The sequence below is a fragment of the Lonchura striata genome, chromosome 4, assembly GCF_050655825.1.
Source record: "Lonchura striata isolate lonStrDom1 chromosome 4, ASM5065582v1, whole genome shotgun sequence".
Taxonomy (NCBI): Eukaryota; Metazoa; Chordata; class Aves; order Passeriformes; family Estrildidae; genus Lonchura; species Lonchura striata.
Window position 1 is genome coordinate 56,971,022 of NC_140706.1, and position 20,339 is coordinate 56,991,360.

A 20,339-nucleotide genomic window follows, 5' to 3' on the forward strand; every position below is an offset into this window, starting at 1 on the left:
ACCTGCTAATAGGGAATTTCAGGATGTCTTGTTTCAAATGCTGTTTTAAATAAAAAAAAAAAAAAAAGAAAGGAGCAGCAGCATCCACACAGGACATCAGGATAGCAGATTAAATATAGACATGGATTACAGAGCCATTGTTTTCACTCCTACTAAATAAGACAGTACACTTAAAATGGAATGCCACTTGACCTTTTGTGTCTGGTCGGTCTGTGACTGTATTTAACTGCTGCAGGGAGGAAACATTTTCCCCTGGAACTGTCCCCTGCTGATATGAGGATCGCTGCTGCTGGGTCACAGCATGCTCAAGAGGCAGAATCCTGGCGTTCCAGAGCACAGGAGGGATCTCACAGCCGATGGAGGAGCTCTGTCCATGTCTCACAATGACTCGCGCTCTTTTTTCAATTTGTCTCAGCTGGTGCTCTCTGCCGGCCAAATCAAACCATCACCAGTGCTCAAACATTCAAAAGTCACGTACTTTGAAGTAGAGATTGTTGATGTGCAAAGCAAGAAGCAGATCTGCATTGTGGACAAGGTGAGTGCATTATCCCAGCATGCTGGGGCTGTGCCTGGTTCACACCAGTGGTGCCAGTTCAGGGACTCTGTTTTCAGTGTGGTGTGGTCATGTTCTGTAGTGGAGGTACTTTCATTCCTTTCTCTAGGACACACTAAGAATTTTGTGAGTCATAACTCTGGGCTGGTCTTCTCCAGGATTTTTGCAAATAATCCTGCAGTGGTTTGTTTTAGACCTCTTGGCAACTCTGTGGGCACAAAGTTACGTCCTTAGGCTGGCTCTTGATGCTTAGATTACAGTGTCCATTTCAGAGCATGATACTTAAACATTTATTTCAGAATGGATACTCATTTTTAATACATTTGTAAAGCCTACCATCTCTGCAATACTATGAGTACTTGCTGGTACCTAAATGTACTCAACTGTTTCCTGCTTATTAGATTGGACCTGGCAATTAAAGAATTTTTTTGTTTTAAACAAAGGGTCTTAGCGAAAATAGGTGTTTTGAACTTTTGTTTGGTGGCATAAATAGGATGAGATGACTGTGTAGGATGGAAGTTCATGAACCCATAAATAACAACTAAAAAATGCTTTAATAAATATTTTCATCACAGTTTTTGTGATTCGTTGTCCCTCAGTGAAAGAGTTGGTCTCTTTCATGCCATGAAATTGGGAATCCTTATCTATTTAGCCTATGAAATTTTCAGCAAATTAGTGGAGTTTTGGAACTTACTGTTTTTCTAGAAAAAAAAAATCCCTTATCCTCATTGGCAACAGCTGCAACAGGTAGATAAGTTTGCTTCAAATATTTAATGCCTTTGAAATATGCAGGGTGGAATGCTACCAGATTTCCAGTGTTCTTGGTCTTTTAAAAGGTGTTTTTGCAATTTGTGTGCCTAGTTAAAGGTAAATGTCTCATATGTTAATTCTTAATGGGGCAAAATATCTTTTGCTATTTTTTCTAACCTAGCCAAAGAGGAAACATGCACAAAATGGTCAAAGAAGAGGACTATTAATAACAATTTTGATGGTAGTGTTCACATTACTTTATTGAGTATTTACACAGTTGTTAGCTTATCTACATACATTTAGAATTAAGTTTTGATCAAAAGAAAGATAAATCTGTTTCTTATCTTGAGCTTTCCTATAATGTCATTAAAATATGTATAGTACAGAAACAGCATTAGGCCAAGAGCCAAGTTTTAGGAATCCTTTCATGCTGCATGCTACTGGGATGATACCAGGGTTGTTAAATGTCATTAAAATATGTATAGTACAGAAACAGCATTAGGCCAAGAGCCAAGTTTTAGGAATCCTTTCATGCTGCATGCTACTGGGATGATACCAGGCCTGTGTTTTAACCTTTATTTTGAGTTTTTCTGACCCTGGAAATTTTCTACACCTCCTCCAAACTATGGACTCTGCCCCTGTAGTAGTGAAAAGAGAGACATGAGTGGTGATTGCTAAATAACTCTATTCAGAGGTAAATACACACAGGGTAGCAAGAACAGCTGCAAGTCTCTGCTCAGAAACAGAAATATATGTTCAATTTACATGGCCAGCAGCAGAGGCTTTTAAAAAAATATATTTGGCACAGTACCAAGGAATCGGTACAGGTATAGTACAAAGCTGAGATTTCCAAGACTGCCTAAAGAATTTGGTTTCTGAATGCTCATTCACCTGGCTGTTTAAGTCCATTTATTTGCTGTGATAATCCCTAAGTCAACCCTGAAGTTATAGAAGTTGAGTTTGTTGCTTCCATGATCACTTGTTAGTATTGGTGAACTTAATTTCAGTTTCTTGTCAGAGCAAACAAGAGACTGGTGTACTGGATTATGCATAATTTTCTGTTTAAATCAATATAACTGGTACAGGTCCAACATGACACTTCTAAGGCCTGTTTCCTGTTTGTGAGATAGTTATAATTAACTTAATTTCTTTGGTTTGCATGTAATTACTGCTTGCCAGAATAGAAGATAATAGGAACCATAAATTTTAAAATGCATATATTTAGATTCTTATTGCATATTGATGGTGGTTCAGAATATTATGATATAGCAAATGTATTTATAACATTCTTAAATTAATAAATTCAAAGTGAAAAACTATTGTAATGCCATAGAGAAGAACCCTTTCTTTCTTCACCCAATAAAAACTAAGAGCGATTCAATGCTTAATGCTCTGTGGTTAAACATCAGGAGCTGCTTCCAAGAGGTTGAGTTTCTCTGAGATCCTTGCATGTGCCTATGAATCCCATTCAGATTTGTGGAGTTCTGTAAAATCTGCAAAATTATGGTACATTTAACTAGTTCTGGTATTTAGCAAGAAATATTTTCCTGTCCTCAATGCAATATCAGGATTTTATAAGAGGTATGTTTGGTTTGTGTCATCTTGAAAAATCAGTTCACATCAATCCAAAGTTTTGAATACAGCACAATTAATTCTCTGAATTAATTCTCAATTTCAAAAAGGAAAACTAGCATTATTTCCTTTAGTTTTCTTTCTTATCTTATACTTTTGGGAAGGATCAGTCACATATATTATAAGTTCTTGATTGTCTTTAACTTCAAGGAACAGAATAAATACATACTTGTTTCTTAAGCCTTTAAAACACGTTCACACCATATTGCAGACTTTTCCACAACCAGGAAAGGCAGAAAAAAATAATGAAAGGAAGCAGAAGAAGAGAAAAATCCCAGACATTTTGGTCCCATAGTAATCTCCTACAGGAGTTGGGTTTGGAGGAAAATTACCTAATCTTGCAAAATTCTTAATCTTAAATTCACACAAGTCAGCAACAGTGGCAATTTATTTTGCACAAGCACGCTGTGAACATGAAAATCTTTATAGAAGTACAATTTCTTTTATTTAATATTGTCAACCTGCTCTGGAGACTTTCTCTGCTATGGATATGGCATTATGCAAGTAGTTTGGTGCACACAAGCTTTTCCAGTGAGTTACTTACAGAAGTAAGAAATAATAGCAGTGTGAGATATTTTCCCCCAGATTTGCTCTTGAAATTGATTCTGAGGTGATGTGCCATGGAGAAGAGACTTCTGATTTTGGGGCATGGGTAGGAATCCCAAACCAGCTTCATGTTTTTTTTCCCCCAGTTATTCTACACAATGTCCCCAAACTAAGGGAAGTAGAGAAAGTTATTTAAACTTAGGCTGCAACTGTCCTTAAAAGCAGTATATAAATGCTCAGAGGAGGTGTTCTGAGAGTAGACAGTGAAGTTTTGAGGAGGTGTATGAACAGCCTGCTGCTCCACACACTGCCCATGACAGGACGAGTCCACGTGTCAGGGCCGGTTTGCAGGACAGCATCCTGGGTTTTCCTTCTTTTTTTCCCTGCTCCCCAGAGAGGCAGACCCAGGAGAAGATGTCTCTGGGCAGAAAGGCTCTTACCCAAGCAGCCAAAGGCCTTGCAAGAGCTGGGGCCTGAAAGCCACAGTTAGGAAAATTTAGCCAAGAAATTTACAGGCAAGGATGGCAAGCAAGAGTTGAGTGTCTTGTGGGCCAGTGTTCAACTCTTTAACATGCAGAGTAATACTGCATTTATGTGAAAATATTCTGTAGTTTAAACATGATCATGCATGTTTTTTGCTCAATGAGTGAAAGAAGTATTTAGCAAGGAATAAATCTCTTCTTTGGCCAGTGTAAAAAAGCAGGTGAACCTAGATAACCAAAAGTCCCTTTTTTCCTTGCAATTTATTAATTTGTATGGATGAAATTCCTATCTCTGTGTAAAGAGGAAAGCATGTAATTAAAGATTTCTTGTAAGAAATATTTTCAATGAAATAGCATCTCAAAGGGTCTAAGGATTTTTGCTTCTGTGGTGCTTCCAAAAAGCCACAGAAAACAGCAGAACATGCAAAAATCATCAAGTCTTATAAATGAAAGAAAACAATTCCTTTTTGTACTTTTTAACAAATAACCCACATTTTTTTCCCCACCCACAACTTATGAAAAATACATGGCTACTCAAAAACTGTTTCCCTCATACATTGTTCCAAAAACTTGATGTAGGTTGGTTTTAAAGTTATTGATGTGCAGTGATTTGATTTATAAATGCTGTTAAAGCAACTCATAACTGTTTCTTTTATAGCATTCATTCTCTAATATTTTTTTCTTCAAATTAACTTGTAGTAAAATGTATTTTCCCACAAACATAGTGCAATGTAATTAACTTTGCATGACTTGCTTTTAAGGCAGGAAATGTTACACGGTACAGATTTTACAGAATAAATCACCTCTGGAGAAACCAGCAGAGAAAGCCTCAGAGCTCAGTTGTTTTGTGCTGTGCGATTTTGCAAGCTAAGCTGTAAACAGAGGTGCAAACTCAGGTTTTGGCTACTGTGCAGTGACCCCCCCCCCCCCCACCCCCCCCCCACTTTTCAGAACACTTCCTAAAGCCTGCAGAAGAGATCTTGCTTCTTCAGGTGTGCAGGAAGAGCCTTTTTCCTTGATGTGTTGCAAAGATAATGGAGGCTATTTTCCTACCCAGTGCCTTCTCCCACTGAAACGTCTTTGTAAAACCCAGTTGGAGATAATTGAACATTTATGGCTCACAGTACACACTGGAGGAACTTCTAGCTGTATGTTTGTGAGTTCCAGGCATTGTTTGCTGTGCAATGCCTACAATGAATGTCATGGGAATATTAATATTTTTAGGGAATTAAAATGCTCTTGCACACAAGTCTATGCATCAACCCAATCACTTGTACATATTCAACACTTCTTGCAGTTAAATATTATAGTGTGTATATCACTACATCTTTTGCCAAAGATGAAGTGAGCTTATTCTGATTTCTCTGAAAGGCCTGTTTTTCTCTGAAGGAGTTATAGGCTTTTTTTTGTTTGTTTGTTTCTGTTTGGCTTGGTTTGTTTGTTTGTTTGAAAAGCACCTGAAGCAGCAGTGTCTTTGTATCTGCTTGCTATGGCTTAGCAGTGCAATGAATTTCTGCTGGCATGTCAGCAAAGTAGAAATGCTGTCTCTGGTATCAGAAATCTCTTTCTCTTGCCTGTGGGTTGCTGCTCTGTCACAGAAAGTGAACAGCCGAGGAGAACACTCATCTATTTTGCACAGTCAGCTCTAGCAAATAAAAATAACTTCTCACATCATGACTTGGAGGTTAGACATACCACATTCATTTTAGGTGAGTGAGTGCAGTCATTAAAGTAGTCAATGAAACTCTGCAAAGGAACTCTGCAGCACCAGAACATTGCCTCTGATGTCAGGCTCTTCCCATTAGCATCATTCTAGGGAAGCAAATTTCTTTCCCAGGAAAGAAATTAATACTTTCATGGCCATTTTAAGAATTCCCCCTCGCTAAATGCTTCAGTTCTAATATTTCATTTCAGAGGACTGTGCATTTTTCTCTGCAGGGAATGAGCAGAACCTGTGACCATCCACAGCAGACCATCCTCATGCAGATGATTTTTATCATAATTTTTCTCATTCAAGCAATTTATTATTAATGGCATGTCACCTCTGATGCCAGAGATACCAAAAGGGGCTGAATAACCAGCTGTGAAGTAGGGGGCTTCCATAGTGAGATATGGATGCTGAGTCCCACATACCAGCAATTCCCACAGCAAAACGGCTGAAGGGACACAGACACAAAAATAGCTGGATCTAGGCTCATTGCTGTGGAAATATCTTTTTTTACTTCCTTTTGGAAGGAGGATTTCATGGTGTCTTGTGTCTTTCACTGTACGTTTTCACAGCATCCAGCACAACAGGGATCTGGCCCCTGCTGGGGGACACTGAGAAAAAATACATTTATAAAATATTTGTCTTTTCTTACCTGTAAGCATTGAATCTTATGCACAGCCCACAGTGCTGGAAGTGATAGTATTTTCTTCTCAGTTATTACTTATACTTGGTAAAGTAGGTAAACATATTCAAATTCTGTTGTAGCAATGCATGACACTTACTTCTTCCTTCACATAATTTTAATGTCAATATAGCTACGGATGGTTTCAGATGAAAAGAGGCAACTATACATATTATTTTTTGCTTGCTGTGAGATGGCTTTTTAAATGGAATACCTGGAGAAATGGCCTTTGATTTTTCCAGAAGAGAGAGACTGGGGAAGGGAGAAGCTGCTAACTTTAGGGCATTTAGCATTTGCAAAGGGATAATTTAAAGAATTCCAGAAGCTACAACAGATGACTAATGCTTCAGCTGATACTAATCAAAGCGTAGAAGTGCCTTTAAATGACAGATTTTATACATCTCTTATTTTAGATAAAAAAAAGCCTAAGCCTGAGGGAAGAAATAAAGAAGCAAATATAATAAATATTAAAAAAAAAAAAAGTTGCTTCAAAGTTGAGCAAAAATAAGAGTGAATTTATGAGATACTGGTGGTGTTCCAACTCTTCCTGAACATTCTGGACAGCAGCAAAAGCCAGCTATGCCACCAGAGCAGTGAATATTGCCAAAATTTTATCTATAGAGACAGATTCCAAGCCAGTGTGAAAATGTCCTCTTCCCCACCAAAGTTATGACATTTTACCCCAGCCACACATTTGCCTTATTGCATCAGAGATAATTCAGAGATTATTGCAAATTATAAACGTACTCGAGCAATACAAGACCATAGGGAGCAGTAAGTGTTTTATTAGTCTAATACTTAACAGCAAAGGCCATGATGGAAACTTAGGTGCATAATGGCATCTCTTATAGGCATTATTAGCATTAAAATACTTCTGCATATGATTTATTGCTCCATCAGAACATGCTTCAGGTTCTTTCTGAAATTCAATGTGTGATTCTTCACAAAACACCTGAGCCATGTAGTCATGGATCTGTAAATACCCAGCAGTATATGTTAATGCTATTATTGTATCTGACTATGTTTAAACAATTTTGGATTTTAAAAAGTCCTTAAAATGCAAGATATTCTTCCTTAAGAGCTACATTTCTTGTGCTTCAAAAGAACAAATTGTGGCAATCAGAGAACCTCTACCAGAAGTACAACAAGTATCTCTTCATTGCACTTGGTATTGAATAATGAAAAGTACTTGGATTTCTAACAGACCTGATGCTGCCTGGTTGTTCTCATATATCACCCTCATTTCCTATTCCTTTCTGCTGCTTCTCAGCTTCCAACTCTCCTCCACAGACCTGCTTTATTAGCCCTGCTACTTATTGATTTACTTGTTTTGCTAAAATATATTCTTCTGTGAAATTTCTTTTGAGTTGGTTGATCTTTTGGCTTTTTTTATTTCATGCAGTCCCCCAAATAGATTGTGACAATCTTGTGCTAAATATTGGCTGAGTTTCTTGGGTGCCCTTCTTGATTTTTAATTTTAGCAGTGTGTGTAGATATAAAAAAGCAAACAAAAATCTATACAGCTATTTGATAGAAAAGGGAAGACAAATTCAGAGGTTCCACATCTCAGCCATATGCTTTATCTGTGCTAGAACTGGCAATCAAAATCCCAACACAAAACATAAACACCCTAAGCCTCACTTTCCTTCTGAGAAGTATGGGTCAAAATTACTGCTTATTATTCTTTATTGTTTATACTTTGTTCAATAAAACATCACTATATTTATTTCTAATAAATATTATAATTTTTTAAAAGCTTATTATTTGTGGTTTATATTACTTTATTTTTTGTCAACCATTTTGTTTTAAGTGCATATCCCAAATGTTGTTTTCTTTGAAAATGACAGTGGAAAAAAATGAGCCTTGAATTTTTGATGAGGTACATTTGAGAAAGATTACATTACAAATTAGTTTTGAAATATTTCAATCTGTTATGACACAATAAATATTTCAAGTTCAATTTATTTTACAACTGAATAGTGCATTTATTCGCATATTATTTCCTACTGGATTTTTTTTTTTTGATGACATGAGAGCCATGTGTTACATTATTTTGCACTGTCATGATAGATGTGTTTTAAAATAATGCAGAAATAATGAAAGTTTGATACAGATGAGAAATAGAAAGTAATGACTATAACACATATATTCATTATATGAATACAAAAAAAAAAAAAAATTTCCAGCATGTGCCAGAAGCAGATTTTTAAATAAATTTCTATTCCATTTTTAAAATTTGAAGTCAACACAAATTTACACATCCAGGGGTTTGCCAGAAAAATTCCATTTTCCTGGTAGAAAAGTGTTGTGACAGTGGCTTCCTGACAGGTCCTGCTGTTCAGCTGCTAAGGTGAACAGTAACCTTACTCAGCTCCCTTAATAAAAGGTCACAGGGCATGGGGATTTACCAATCTAGTCAGATTTGCTGAGAAATAGGTGTGTATGTTGAATTCTGCACACCTTCTCTCTGCTAATGAATTACATTCTCTTTGCTTCCCCTCTCATATTTAGCAGAGAGAGAAAAAGCTCTTTTTTGTGTCTGACACTTTTTCAGGCAATTTCTTGCAAAGAGAGAGGATTTTTTTTTTAATAGAAATACCCAGCTAGCAGTACAAAAACAATTCATCACCTTTAGAGACAAACTTGGCTGATGTAAATTAACATGACTGCACACAGCAAGCATGTGGTTATGTGTATTCTTAGCTAATTTGGCCCATAATCACTGGAACTATTAGTCATTCAGATTATCTCATATGCCAAGGTTCATGTGACCAGATAATAAATAATCTGGAAGATTGCTCAGTGAGACAGCACTCTACTTATGTACGTGTGCTGGAAACTACCTCAGCTCAAACCATAATTCAGAATATCTGCTGCTTCTGGCAAGGCTGCATTGAGGTCAGAGCCAGCTGTTTGGTAGCCACTTCTCTGCAGTCTACTGAGTAAAAGGCTGGATTCTACACAAAGCCTTTGTGCAGCTGCTGACAGCACTTGTCTATATGTAGTTACCTCTACGTAATTTCCATGCTGAGCTAATTTATTTATATCTCTTTGGGCATGACTAGCACACTGGTTCACCAAGAGAGCTGTGTGGGACACAGCTGTGTGGGAAAGGTTAAAACGAAACAGTGCCCAGTTTTTAATTCTGACTTTGAAAACTGATAATAAGAAAGCCAATCTGATCTAGAAATCAAATTCACAAAATACAGAAATCAGCTAGAACAGGTGTTTTGCTAATTGACTTTCTATGGAATGCTACTGGTTTCTTATAATACAGCATGGTCCCAAAACAAGGACAGGGTGCAAAAGCAGTAATGATGAAGTATTTGTTGAGTGCTGAATTTGGAAATTACCTGCCTTTCCCATTAGCTGGTTATCTGTTTTGCAGCCAGATCCTCAGCTGCAATAAGCTGCTGTCACCCTTTTGAACAAATGTACTCTGACTGAAGATGGGGCAGTGATTAATGAGCAATGGGAGTGGCAGAATTTCTGAATTTCTCAATTATGGAAAATTCCTGTTACAATACAGGTGACTTAGCAGCGCAGTGGTACTGGCACGTCACAAAGAGAAAAAGATATTCAGAGAGAAATGTTGAATGAAAGATTACTTATTTGCTGAAATTCTATTATTCAAATTCTTATTGATATTCTGCTGACCTCTAACCCCTACAATAATTCTTTAGCGCAAGAACTGTGTGATGTAATTACATACAGATCACCAGATTTGGCATAATTCCTTGACTTATAAATGTGAAAGAGGTATGAAAGTGGATAACTATTTGATTAACTTGCACTCACAAAAGGCAGTGTTAAGTTCCCTTAATATCTTCCACTTAGTACTCTTCCTTCAGTTATAGCATAAAATACTGATATGGTATTTTAAATCTTAAAAAGAAATGTGATGCTTTGTGCATTGGTGTCTGAAGGAAGAATAGAACTGGTGTGGATGACCCAGAAGGTCCTTTAATTCTTGAATTCCTGTAAATGAAAAGTTTACTTCCATTGGCTTCAAATGGAAAAGTAAGTTTTCTGGCTGTGGAAGTACAGGAAAACCAGGATTTGACATTTTGAAATCATCTTTTTCTGAATGAAAAGTGTAATGACTGCAATCCACAGCTGTAAAATATGCATGTATTCATAACATTTTTTTCCAAAAAAAGTAGTCTTGAACCTTACGCATGATAGTAATTTACTGGAAAGTTGACACTTTAAATCACATGTTAGACTACAAGTGAAGAAGTTGTAGGGAAAAGTTGGCTTGACCATCAGGCTGTAGAAGATACATACCAAATAAGAGCAGAAATCCATCTTGCTTTAAACAAACCAAGGGTGGTCTCTCACTCTGCTCTGCATATTTTTAGAGTGCTGAAATAAAGGAAAGAAAGGGCTATAGCACTTTTAGAAATAATTCAAAAGAATGAAAAGAGAGTAAGACTAATAATTACAGTGAAGTATTCCAGGGTGTTCTATTCACTTAGCACAAAGGGTAATAAGAGCAGATGCTTTCCCAGTCCTTACAATTCCTTAGCTTGTATTGATGTACATTGAAAAGAACAAAAGATAATTAATGGTCTATGAAGAGGACACTCTTAGTAGTAAGCTGGTGTCTCAGCATCCATCTTCTCATTGATCAATATTAGAAACTATAACTTCACTGGTTGCTTTATGAGGTCTTTAGAAAACGACACAGAATTATCAAGATCATAAAAAAATGTATTTCATTCTTTTGTGGCTATAGCCTCATTATTCTGCCTGGGCAAGGACACTGTGATTCTTCTATGTCACAGCCCATTCTGAAGGGAGAAAGTATTTGTGTTATTGTTCAGCTGGTGACCTGTGTAGTTTGTCTTGAGTGGAAGGGTCCTTCTCAAAGGCAGCTGGCTTATATCAAACAAGTGTCCTGCTGTTGTCCTGGCTGCATGAGCTCTGTGCCTTCCCGGGGTCCCCACAGCCTGCATGGAGCCACCAGACTGTGACTCGCCAGCCCAGCACATCCCTGGCCACGGGCTGGCAGGGCTTAAACCAGCTCAGCCTAAAGCAGCTTGGATGTGGCCAGGCACAGCAGTGTCCTGCTAATGAGCTCTGCCTTGCTCAGGGATGTGCAGGGCATGGCCCTTCCAGCTGCTGCTGCTGGGAGTGCTGTGTGCTGCTGCCCATCACCCCCCAGGGGCACACTGACCAGCTCCTGGGCTGCAGCAGGACACTGCAGCAGGACACTGCAAGCACTTGGTAACTTCTAAACACCTGAGGCATGTGGGTGGCTCCTCAGGTGGACCTAAAACATGAGCTTGGATTCATTTTTTAAATAGCTGAAGTTAGGTGATGTGAACCCCACTGCTGCCATAGCAGGATTTGGAGGGGAGAAAGCACTGATTGTCTCAGGATGAAAAAAGGGAGAGGGATGTAAAGGTAGAGTTGCTAACGAGGTCTCGGCTAGACATTTTGAATAGATTGAGAGTAGCTCTGCCTTGAAGTCAAAACATACTCAGGAGAGCTGGAATTGGAGACTTGGCTCTGTTTTGAGCCAGCACTGCCCTGTAACCATGCTAAACTTTGCAGTTTTTCAGCTTTCTTTGCCTAAATAGGTTGATCAGCTCTCCAGAGCATAGGTTGGCCCTTGCTACTCTATCCCAGAACCCATCACAGTGAGGTGCTCATCTGTAGGGATGCAGGCCCTGCAGCAGTGTGGCTTATACTGCATTTAGAAAGCCAGCTCATCCTTCACCAAACTGGAAAAAAACATCCCCATCCTTCAACTGGCAATGCCAACTCTGGGTACCTGGACGCCTGCCCCATGCTAGGATATATGACAGATTTTGGTCTGCAGGCTTGTATGCTCAATAGATGTTGCCAGCTAACAGTGCTTGCATCCATATCTGGGGGATTTTGGGCTCCAGGCCTCACAGGTGTGAGATTACAAAGTGTGAGAAAGCAATTTCAGGCATGTTTTGAGAACATAACACCCCCAAGTCTACAGATGTTGCACACATGATGGGAAAAATACACAGAGGCTTTGGGAGATGTGCTGTTCTACTGGGTGTTGCATGGAATGGTTTAAGTGCAAAAAATACAGATAAAATATTTTCTTTCCTTTTTAAATTAAGAAACATAAAATAGCTTCTTCTACTGTTTCCTGTAGCTAGGAAGAAATGGGCCTCCAAGGACCGTGTATCTTGCCTAAGACACTGGCCTAGTACAGTTCAGCATGGTTTGAGTCAAAACACTTCTTGGGGAGAGGGTAAAAGGGTAATCCTTGGTTTCAAGGAGTCTAGGCCTTGATTTGGGTGGAGCTGACATTGCTTACAGCCACATTAGAGAGACAAATCAGGGTTTAAGTGTAGTTTCATCTACAGCAGTTTCTGTAAATGCCCAGTGAAACCCTCTGTAACTGTGGAAAATAGAGTGTTCTCATCTAAACCCAAGATAAAACTTAGAAAAGATCTGTACTTTACTACTTTTTAGCACAGGTGTCATTTTACATCTTTAAATCACTGAAATCTGTATTGAGCTCTCTGCCTGTTCATATTACTGGAAGCAAGTTGGGTTACTCATAAGTATTAAAAGCACATATACTGTATATTTGTGTGGAGTGACAAATTACATAAGAGTAAAGTTTTCTTTCTGCACTGATTTGTTCCTTTAGAGTCAGCAATTTTATTTTGTTGCATCAGTATTTCTCCAAATTCAGTCTTTTTGACAGAACAACCTATGTTAAGGTGCTAAATGATCTCTACTTGAAGAATTTCTTATGTTCTTCTCTATTTGTTTGCATGGTTATTGTCACAATCCACTAATAAGTAGCTCAGCATGCTACTTCCTCAAGAGTCCCATTGCCTTTCCCTGTAAACAAAAGGCAAATCTTGCTGTAGTAAATTCTAAATGTGTTTCTCTGGTAATTTGTACAAAGGATATTAAGAAATCAATATACATAATAAAATAGAGCCTAAAAAGCCTCCAGACTGCTCTCTAAAACTGTGACATCTGAATTGTTCAGTGCACATGAGCAGAAGCATGCAGAAGCAAACGCATTTCAGAGCCTACCACTTTTGCTACTGCCTTCTCCAGAGAATCCTTTCATGTCTCCAGGGCATGGATCTCAGCATGCTTGAACCTAACTTTAAAGCTAAATCCTTCAAGTTTTCCCACTGGTTTGATCTAGGGAGCAATTATTGCGTCAAGCAGGGCCAGCAGCTTTTAGTCTTGACCCTTGTGATTTTACTTTCCATCGACCAAGCAGAGGTGGTACAGGTGATATATAATTCAAATTTGGACAATCCTTAATAACATACCAATCTGTGAAAACAAATTTGCTGAATTTTTTTCATTTTAGCCTGAAGGACTTGCAGACAAATTTAAGCATCTCTTCATTGGAGGGTTGGAGAAGGGATCCCAAAGTGAAGAAGAAAGAAAAATTAACCTGTATGCACTTTGCTTTCTTTTCCAGGTACCTCCAGCATCTACCGTTCTTGATGTGAAACACAAATTCCACAAAGCATGTAAGTACTATGGTTACCAGGCTGGAGACGTGGTTAGAGGCCTTTCACTTAGAGAAGTTGTCAAATTTATTTTTCAGAAATCTCACACAAAAGCTGAGACTGGCCTGACAGCTCCAGAGCTCAATAAGAATCGTGTTTGAACTAAGGTTCTATTGTAGCTGTTGCAGATGGGAGAGACTGGAAGGCAAGAACTGCATAATTTATCACTGCCAGCACATGAGGGGCAGTAGTTTTTATCTTGTTTTTAACATTATATGGTGTCATTTCAAGACCAGTATTTCATTTCTTCTCCCAGTGTTATATTGGATAAACTTCAGTGACAATAGACTGCTTCAAGGTGGCCATAAACTGACCACGTGGACCAGAAAGCTGCTGTAGTGGAGAATGATCTCAGAATGATTAAATAACATCTGGATTTAGGTTAGATATACAGAAGAAATTCTTTATGGTGGCAAAGCACTGGCACAGGCTGCCCAGAGAAGCTATGGATGTCCTGTCTCTGGAAGGGTTGAAGGCCAGGTTAGATGAGGCACTGAGCAATCTGGTCTAGTGGGTGACATCTTAGATACTGAGCTTTCATTATTTTTACAAAAAAGGGTGTGTTCAACTAAAGGCTGGATGCCCTTTACAGGGAAAAAAAAAGAAATGGTTTTCAGCCACTAATATGCTTGAGTTCAGAGTACGGTAAGTAGAAAAAGCTTTATGCTTCTCCTGTGTCCTTATAATTTTATAAAACACTAAAGCTTAAGGCATCTGTGGTTGCACATGGGTTCAGTTGATGAAGTGAAAGGCTGTTAACCTGACTGCTCTAAAGTTACTTATTTTCCCTCCTTGTAAGGGCTTGTAAAATACAAAATGGCAAAAGTTCAAAAGCCACACTGCTGAATATGAAAAAATCGAGTGAAGAAGTTTTAATATTTCAATAAGAGTATGTCCTCCCATTAGTTTGTCAAATGCAACGCACTTCTTCCTAGAATCTCTTAAGTCAATTGAAACTGGATTTATATTGATGCAGTTTAAATCAGTTGGAGAACACTGGCAATGAGGTTTATGCCAACATAACTGTAATGAGGTTTTTAATGGATTTGGGCTAAAAATATGTGAGATTGTGCATAAGCCATTTTAATGGAAGCTGTTTTGATATTAAGAAGCATCTTACTCCTCAAGTGCCCCCAGTGATTTAAGTATTGCTGAGTATAAAGTAAGACAGTAAACATACAACAAAGCATAGTATACATCATGAACCAAACCTCTGTCTGTACAGCACATGGAAGGGCTGGCAAGTGCCTTCAATGCTTTTTAAGTTCTCATTTTTTATGTTAATTCATCCCATTCCCGGGAGTACACTGTATCAGTGTCCCATGTCCCTTCTCTGTTCAGCTCATTGCTTTGATCTCTTTTCCAGTTCAGCGTGGATGTTGCTGTCTCATTAGGTTCCCCCACTCTGCTCCTCCTTTCCCAGTTGCAAAGACCAAACCTTCACTTTTTTCTCTTTGTATAGTTTGTGGGATGACAGCTAATAGAATACAGTTCTCTTAGGCAAGGGCTGAGAAGGGGCTGAAGCTGATCTGTGGTGCCTTTGGTTAGCATGCTATTTTGTACCAGCTCATGCATTCATTTGTCATTTTGTGTGTGCCAGACTCATATGTTCCCCTATAATCTCTCACTAAAACACATTCCTACGCACACCCCCTTACAGTCTCCCTGTCTGCATACATTCTCCTTTGATCACCCATGCAATTAAGCTTTCTCCTCAGCTGGTGTCTTGTCAGCCCTTCAGTGAAAGGAACCCCTGTGCAGCAATTTCACAAGAATCATCTCTGTCGCTGATCAGGTTTTGCTGCCTGATTCAAGAAAGAAGGAAAGAGACTGAATTATGAATTGGAGAACAAGCTGTTAGTCACTAAAATAAAAGAAATGGGATGCAAGTGACACTTGCCATCTTACTGATAAGTAGTTTCTAAGTTAGTCAAATATTAGTTTGGATGTGTGTTTATACAAAAGGCAGAACATGGATTTAGAAGTCCAGGAACTCTGAAGTACTCCTCAGCCCTCACTTCAGCAAAACGGTTTCTACTGAAACAACCCCAGAAAAGCCTAACCTTGTACTTTTTGTGGTGCTGAGTTCAGGGGGGCAATCCCAGTTTTATCACTGGAGGTTCAGGGATCTTAGTGGAGAATAACCATTTAAGACAAAGTGCTAGTTTCATGAGCATTGAAAGGCCTTGTCCAGACTGAAGCTGTTTTCAGTCATTCCCTGGCTGCAGTAGCCACTGCCCATGGGAGGGACAGGCAGCACCAGCTGGAGTCAGCCCAGAACAGCAGGTTCCCTGCTGCAGCCCCCTCCAGCCAGCAGCTCCACAGGGGCTTTATGTAACAGATGTTAGAGCCAGGCTGTCATGCTTAATAGCAAACATCACACCTGCCCACCATGGATCTGTCTAATACTTTTTAAACCTACTTACAGTTTTGACCTGAGCAAAATCCTCTGGGAAGGAGTTCCACAGTAAAAGCATGTTGTGGAAAAACATCCACAGATCTACAGCTTGATGTTTTCTGCCTGAGATTGAGTGGCAGCTGAGTGTCAGGGTGTCACTGGCCCTCATGCTGAGCTGTCTGAGGTATGGCTCTCAATCAAAATGGTCCTGTGCATGAGGAGACTTTTCTAGAATTTTCCTCATTCCCTTGGCTAGCTGGCAGAGATGGAACCAAGCCAAAAACAGAATGTATAAGAAAAAAGACTCTTGACCCATTTTCTCAGTTGCTTATAATGAGTTAGATACCTGGCATTTTCTTTATCTATACAGATTATGTTTTCAATGGAGAAAGAAATATCTTGTAGGCTAAACTTCCTGAGCTCTTGTCCTTAGCAATAACTTTTCACCTTTAATTTATTTTTATCTTTACAAAATGTATTGGACTGCTGGGGGAGGAAATCTTACAGATAGAAAATGAAAAACTGTAATAATAATGCTAATTCAAGTATCACATAACTAAAATAAAATACTCCTAGAACACATAATATATAATATATTGGAGTCAGTGATCATTAAATATTTTCAAGGTTACTGCATGAAAGTTGCTGAAAAAGCTCTTGAAAGAAGAGGAAGAAGTGAAAGGAAAGGAGGAAATAATATCTCAGCAGTGTTATTACAAACTGATAGAGGCAACCTCCTGCTCAAGGGAAATAGCACAGCTGCAGCAACATTTTGAAGCCAGAAGCGTGAGCATAGGGAGGCCAGAAATTGCCCTCTAGGCAGAAGGAGCAGGCAGGAAAGGGAGGAAGCCTGGTGATGGGTGGAAGGAAAAAGGGAAGTCCAAGAGATAACTGAAAATATCATGTCAAGGGTATCCTGGTCCACGGAGGGAAATAAAGGGCTCAAGGAATAAGGAACATCTAAGCTAATAGAAGTTATATAGGGCATTTAAAATAAGCAATTCCAATGAAAGCAAATCATAAAGACAGGAATTGTCAGTAGATGGCACTCAAGAATAAACAGCATAGTTTCTGAACAATATGAAACTTTAGAACCCTGCTATACCATCTTGTAACTGCTCCTTACAGGTATTTCTATAGTGATCCTGGGAGCCTTGTTCCCTGGAATGCAACTGAAATGTTTTCTGTTGGTTCTCTCTAGAGAGAGGACAAGGAAAAAGTGCAATTCCTTTTTCAGGATGGGGCCAATCTCTCTTTCAGCCTCCTCCCTACAGTAGGGCAGTGTGTTAGGTGTCATCTGCCAGGTTTTACCTACTGCTGTCATCCTGCATGTGTCCCAGAAGCCACAGGAAAACTGGCAGATCCCATCAGCCAGTAGTACTCAGCTCAGGCAGTAGTGCAGCATTTTAAAATCAGGTTCTCGTTCACCTAGAACCCTGAAGCAGATCTTCAAAACACTGAACAGTGGAAACTGAGCTGACAGGGTGAAGAGCAAGGAGGAGAATCTCTCATTACTTAAAAATCACAAGGCAGGCTTTGTGAGCACAGCTCAAGGCACAAGAAGTACTAAAAATAATTCTTTAGTGGAGGAAGTCCTCTTTCTTTACTCCTTTCTAAAAAGGCTGCTAAGGGTTTTCATGCTCTGAATGTGAAACTTTTCCGGTTTTCATGACACCTGAGCAGGCAGGTGCACCTAGTAGCAGGATTTCAATAGCAGGGACATCAGAAATGACTGGTTTTGCCAGGCCTGTGCTGACACACGAGCGAGATGCAGAGCTGTTGCTGGAAAGGATGACTGTACTGCATCACATAATTCCCTTCTGGAGGCCAGCTGTGATGTTAAACTGCAAGGCTCAGAGAGGTGAGAAAGGATGCTGTGGGGATTAGTCATTAAGAGAAGTACCAGGGAGAGCAGTGACTGCTAAGCCAGTCCTTGCCCACCGGCTCTGTATAATCAGGACTGCCTGATTATACACAGTCCTGCTGAGAACCTGCAGTTCCTCTGATTTCTCCACACTGTCTATTACAGCTGGATTCTCAGGTAGCAGAAAGTTAATGAAATCTGTCAATTTTGATGCCTGGAGAGACTCACGTGCCTGATGAATACATCTGCTGGGGACTCAGAGAAGCTGAATTATGCTATTTATGGCTCAGCAAAGCTGACTTCATAGTCTTGGCCTGTCAATCAGCCATGTGTTTCACAAACCAAAGAGACCCAAATAAGTTATTTCTAGGGCACAGAGCCTTCCAGAGGGATCTTTCTTCTGTCCTATATTAGGAGATCAGGCTTTGAGAAAGCCAAAATGTTTGAAAGAGGGCAATGATCTGATCCCACCATGAGTTGCCTTGAGCTGGATGCACTCCCTGGACAGAAAGGCAGCTACAAAGTCTATAGCTTTTATCAGATCTCAAACTCCTTCTTCCCTGATTGTGTCCTAAGTAGCTCACACTAGCCCAGAATCCATATATGAAGGAGTTTTCCAAAGGACAGACAATATCCTGCTGTGCAGTGTCTGATTGCAGAGCTCAGAGTCCCAGCATTACCTCCCCAGTATGTATGGATTCTCAGAGCACATTGGGTTGGCAGTCACATCCAGCTATTGTTTTTGATAAATTCTCCCCTCTCTGCATTCATAACAACTCAATTGGAAATCACACAATGAAGGCGACTCGCTGGGGATGGCCAGTTATTACAAACGGGCCCTAAGAACTACAGTGATTTCATCAGTGTAAATTGCTCATTCATCTGTGTTGACTTTGTAAATGGAAATTACTAGATTAGGAGGAAACATGGCATTTATTTCATCCTATATTTATAATTTATTTTTCTTTTGTCTTAGTCACACAGCAGAGATCAATAGGATGCTAGCTCCTGATGAATTTCAGTATCCCTCAAATGACACAATTCTAAGATCTTTTTACTTCTCTATGCCTGTCAGTACAACCCAGTTCATTAGAACCCCCTTGAATTTCTTGTTACTGCCACAGTGAGGTTTGTATCTTCTGAAATTCTTTACTTTTTCCTTCCCAGCTCTAAGCACAAAGAAAGCAACTGGTCCTGGCACAAAACTCAAACTGGTTGTTAACCTCTTCCTTCCCAGCTCACAATCAGAGGTCTCATCCATGAGTAAATTGCTTCTTGCCTGTGCAGCACGTGCCTATCAGACTTCTTGCCTGAGGATGGGACTTTAGTCACAAGACCAGCCCATCCAGTAACTTCATCTCTATCCTGTGCAGAGAGGAGCATCAGGAGGGTAACCTCCTCTCAGCTTATTTGTGACATATCTGTGCAAATCTCTCTATACAAAATACAGGAGTCTGTCTCCTGATGCAGATTCATGTGACCTGAATTGATGGCTTGGCTGTCAAAAAAATTGCAACCCTCCTGTGGAAGCTGGGATTTTTTTTCTTTCCTTTGCAACAGCCAGTTACGAAATGAGAATGGCATCATTGACCTAACACTGTTAAAAGAAAGGAGAAGCCAAACTGAGTTAACCTCATGATTTTAATCCTCAAAGTGAGTGAAGGTTTATCTTATACTCAGGCACCACACATTCCACACCATTCTGTGTTGGAATTACAGAAGAAATTATTCTGGCCATTTTCCAAAAGGGACAAACAATTCATGGAGCCCATGGCATACACCCTCCAGAAGGTTCTGTGCATTTCCAGACACTATTGTGCATCCTGAGCTGTGCTTATAAGCCTCCCATTCAAGCCTAGCTCCTATCTCTTGACACTGCTAAGGCCCATATTCTGCATTTGGACATTTCTAGGTGGGCTGGTGAGATAACAACAGTGAGAGCGAGTACCAGACCAGGTACCTGCAGTTCATTTCTCTGCTGAGCACTTGAATCTCATTATAAGCTGTGGAGAAAGAGATACTAAAGCAGTCTGAAAAGCATCTGATCAGGTATCCATGATATTTTGCTTTCTGAAATGCATACACAGTTGAAAAAATATTTTATTATTGACTTTGAAATCTGTGGTGGAGGTTTGGCTCGCCAAGCTGATTTAGAAGTGGGGCACAGAAAACTGTAAACAAGACTTTCA

At 39.4% G+C, this 20,339-nt stretch overlaps 1 protein-coding gene across 12 annotated transcripts in view; it reads left to right on the forward strand.

Annotated features, from left to right (window-relative positions):
* The first annotated feature begins 249 nt into the window (after positions 1 to 249).
* Positions 250 to 20,339, forward strand: part of TECRL (trans-2,3-enoyl-CoA reductase like) — a 55,111-nt gene continuing 35,021 nt past the window's right edge. For all 12 annotated transcript variants that reach the window (XM_085579157.1, XM_085579155.1, XM_085579156.1 and 9 more), the window contains exons 1-2: positions 250 to 535; positions 13,798 to 13,849. In XM_085579157.1, the coding sequence (XP_085435283.1) occupies positions 302 to 535; positions 13,798 to 13,849 (286 nt within the window). In that variant the 5' untranslated portion in view covers positions 250 to 301. The remainder of the gene's footprint in view (positions 536 to 13,797; positions 13,850 to 20,339) is intronic.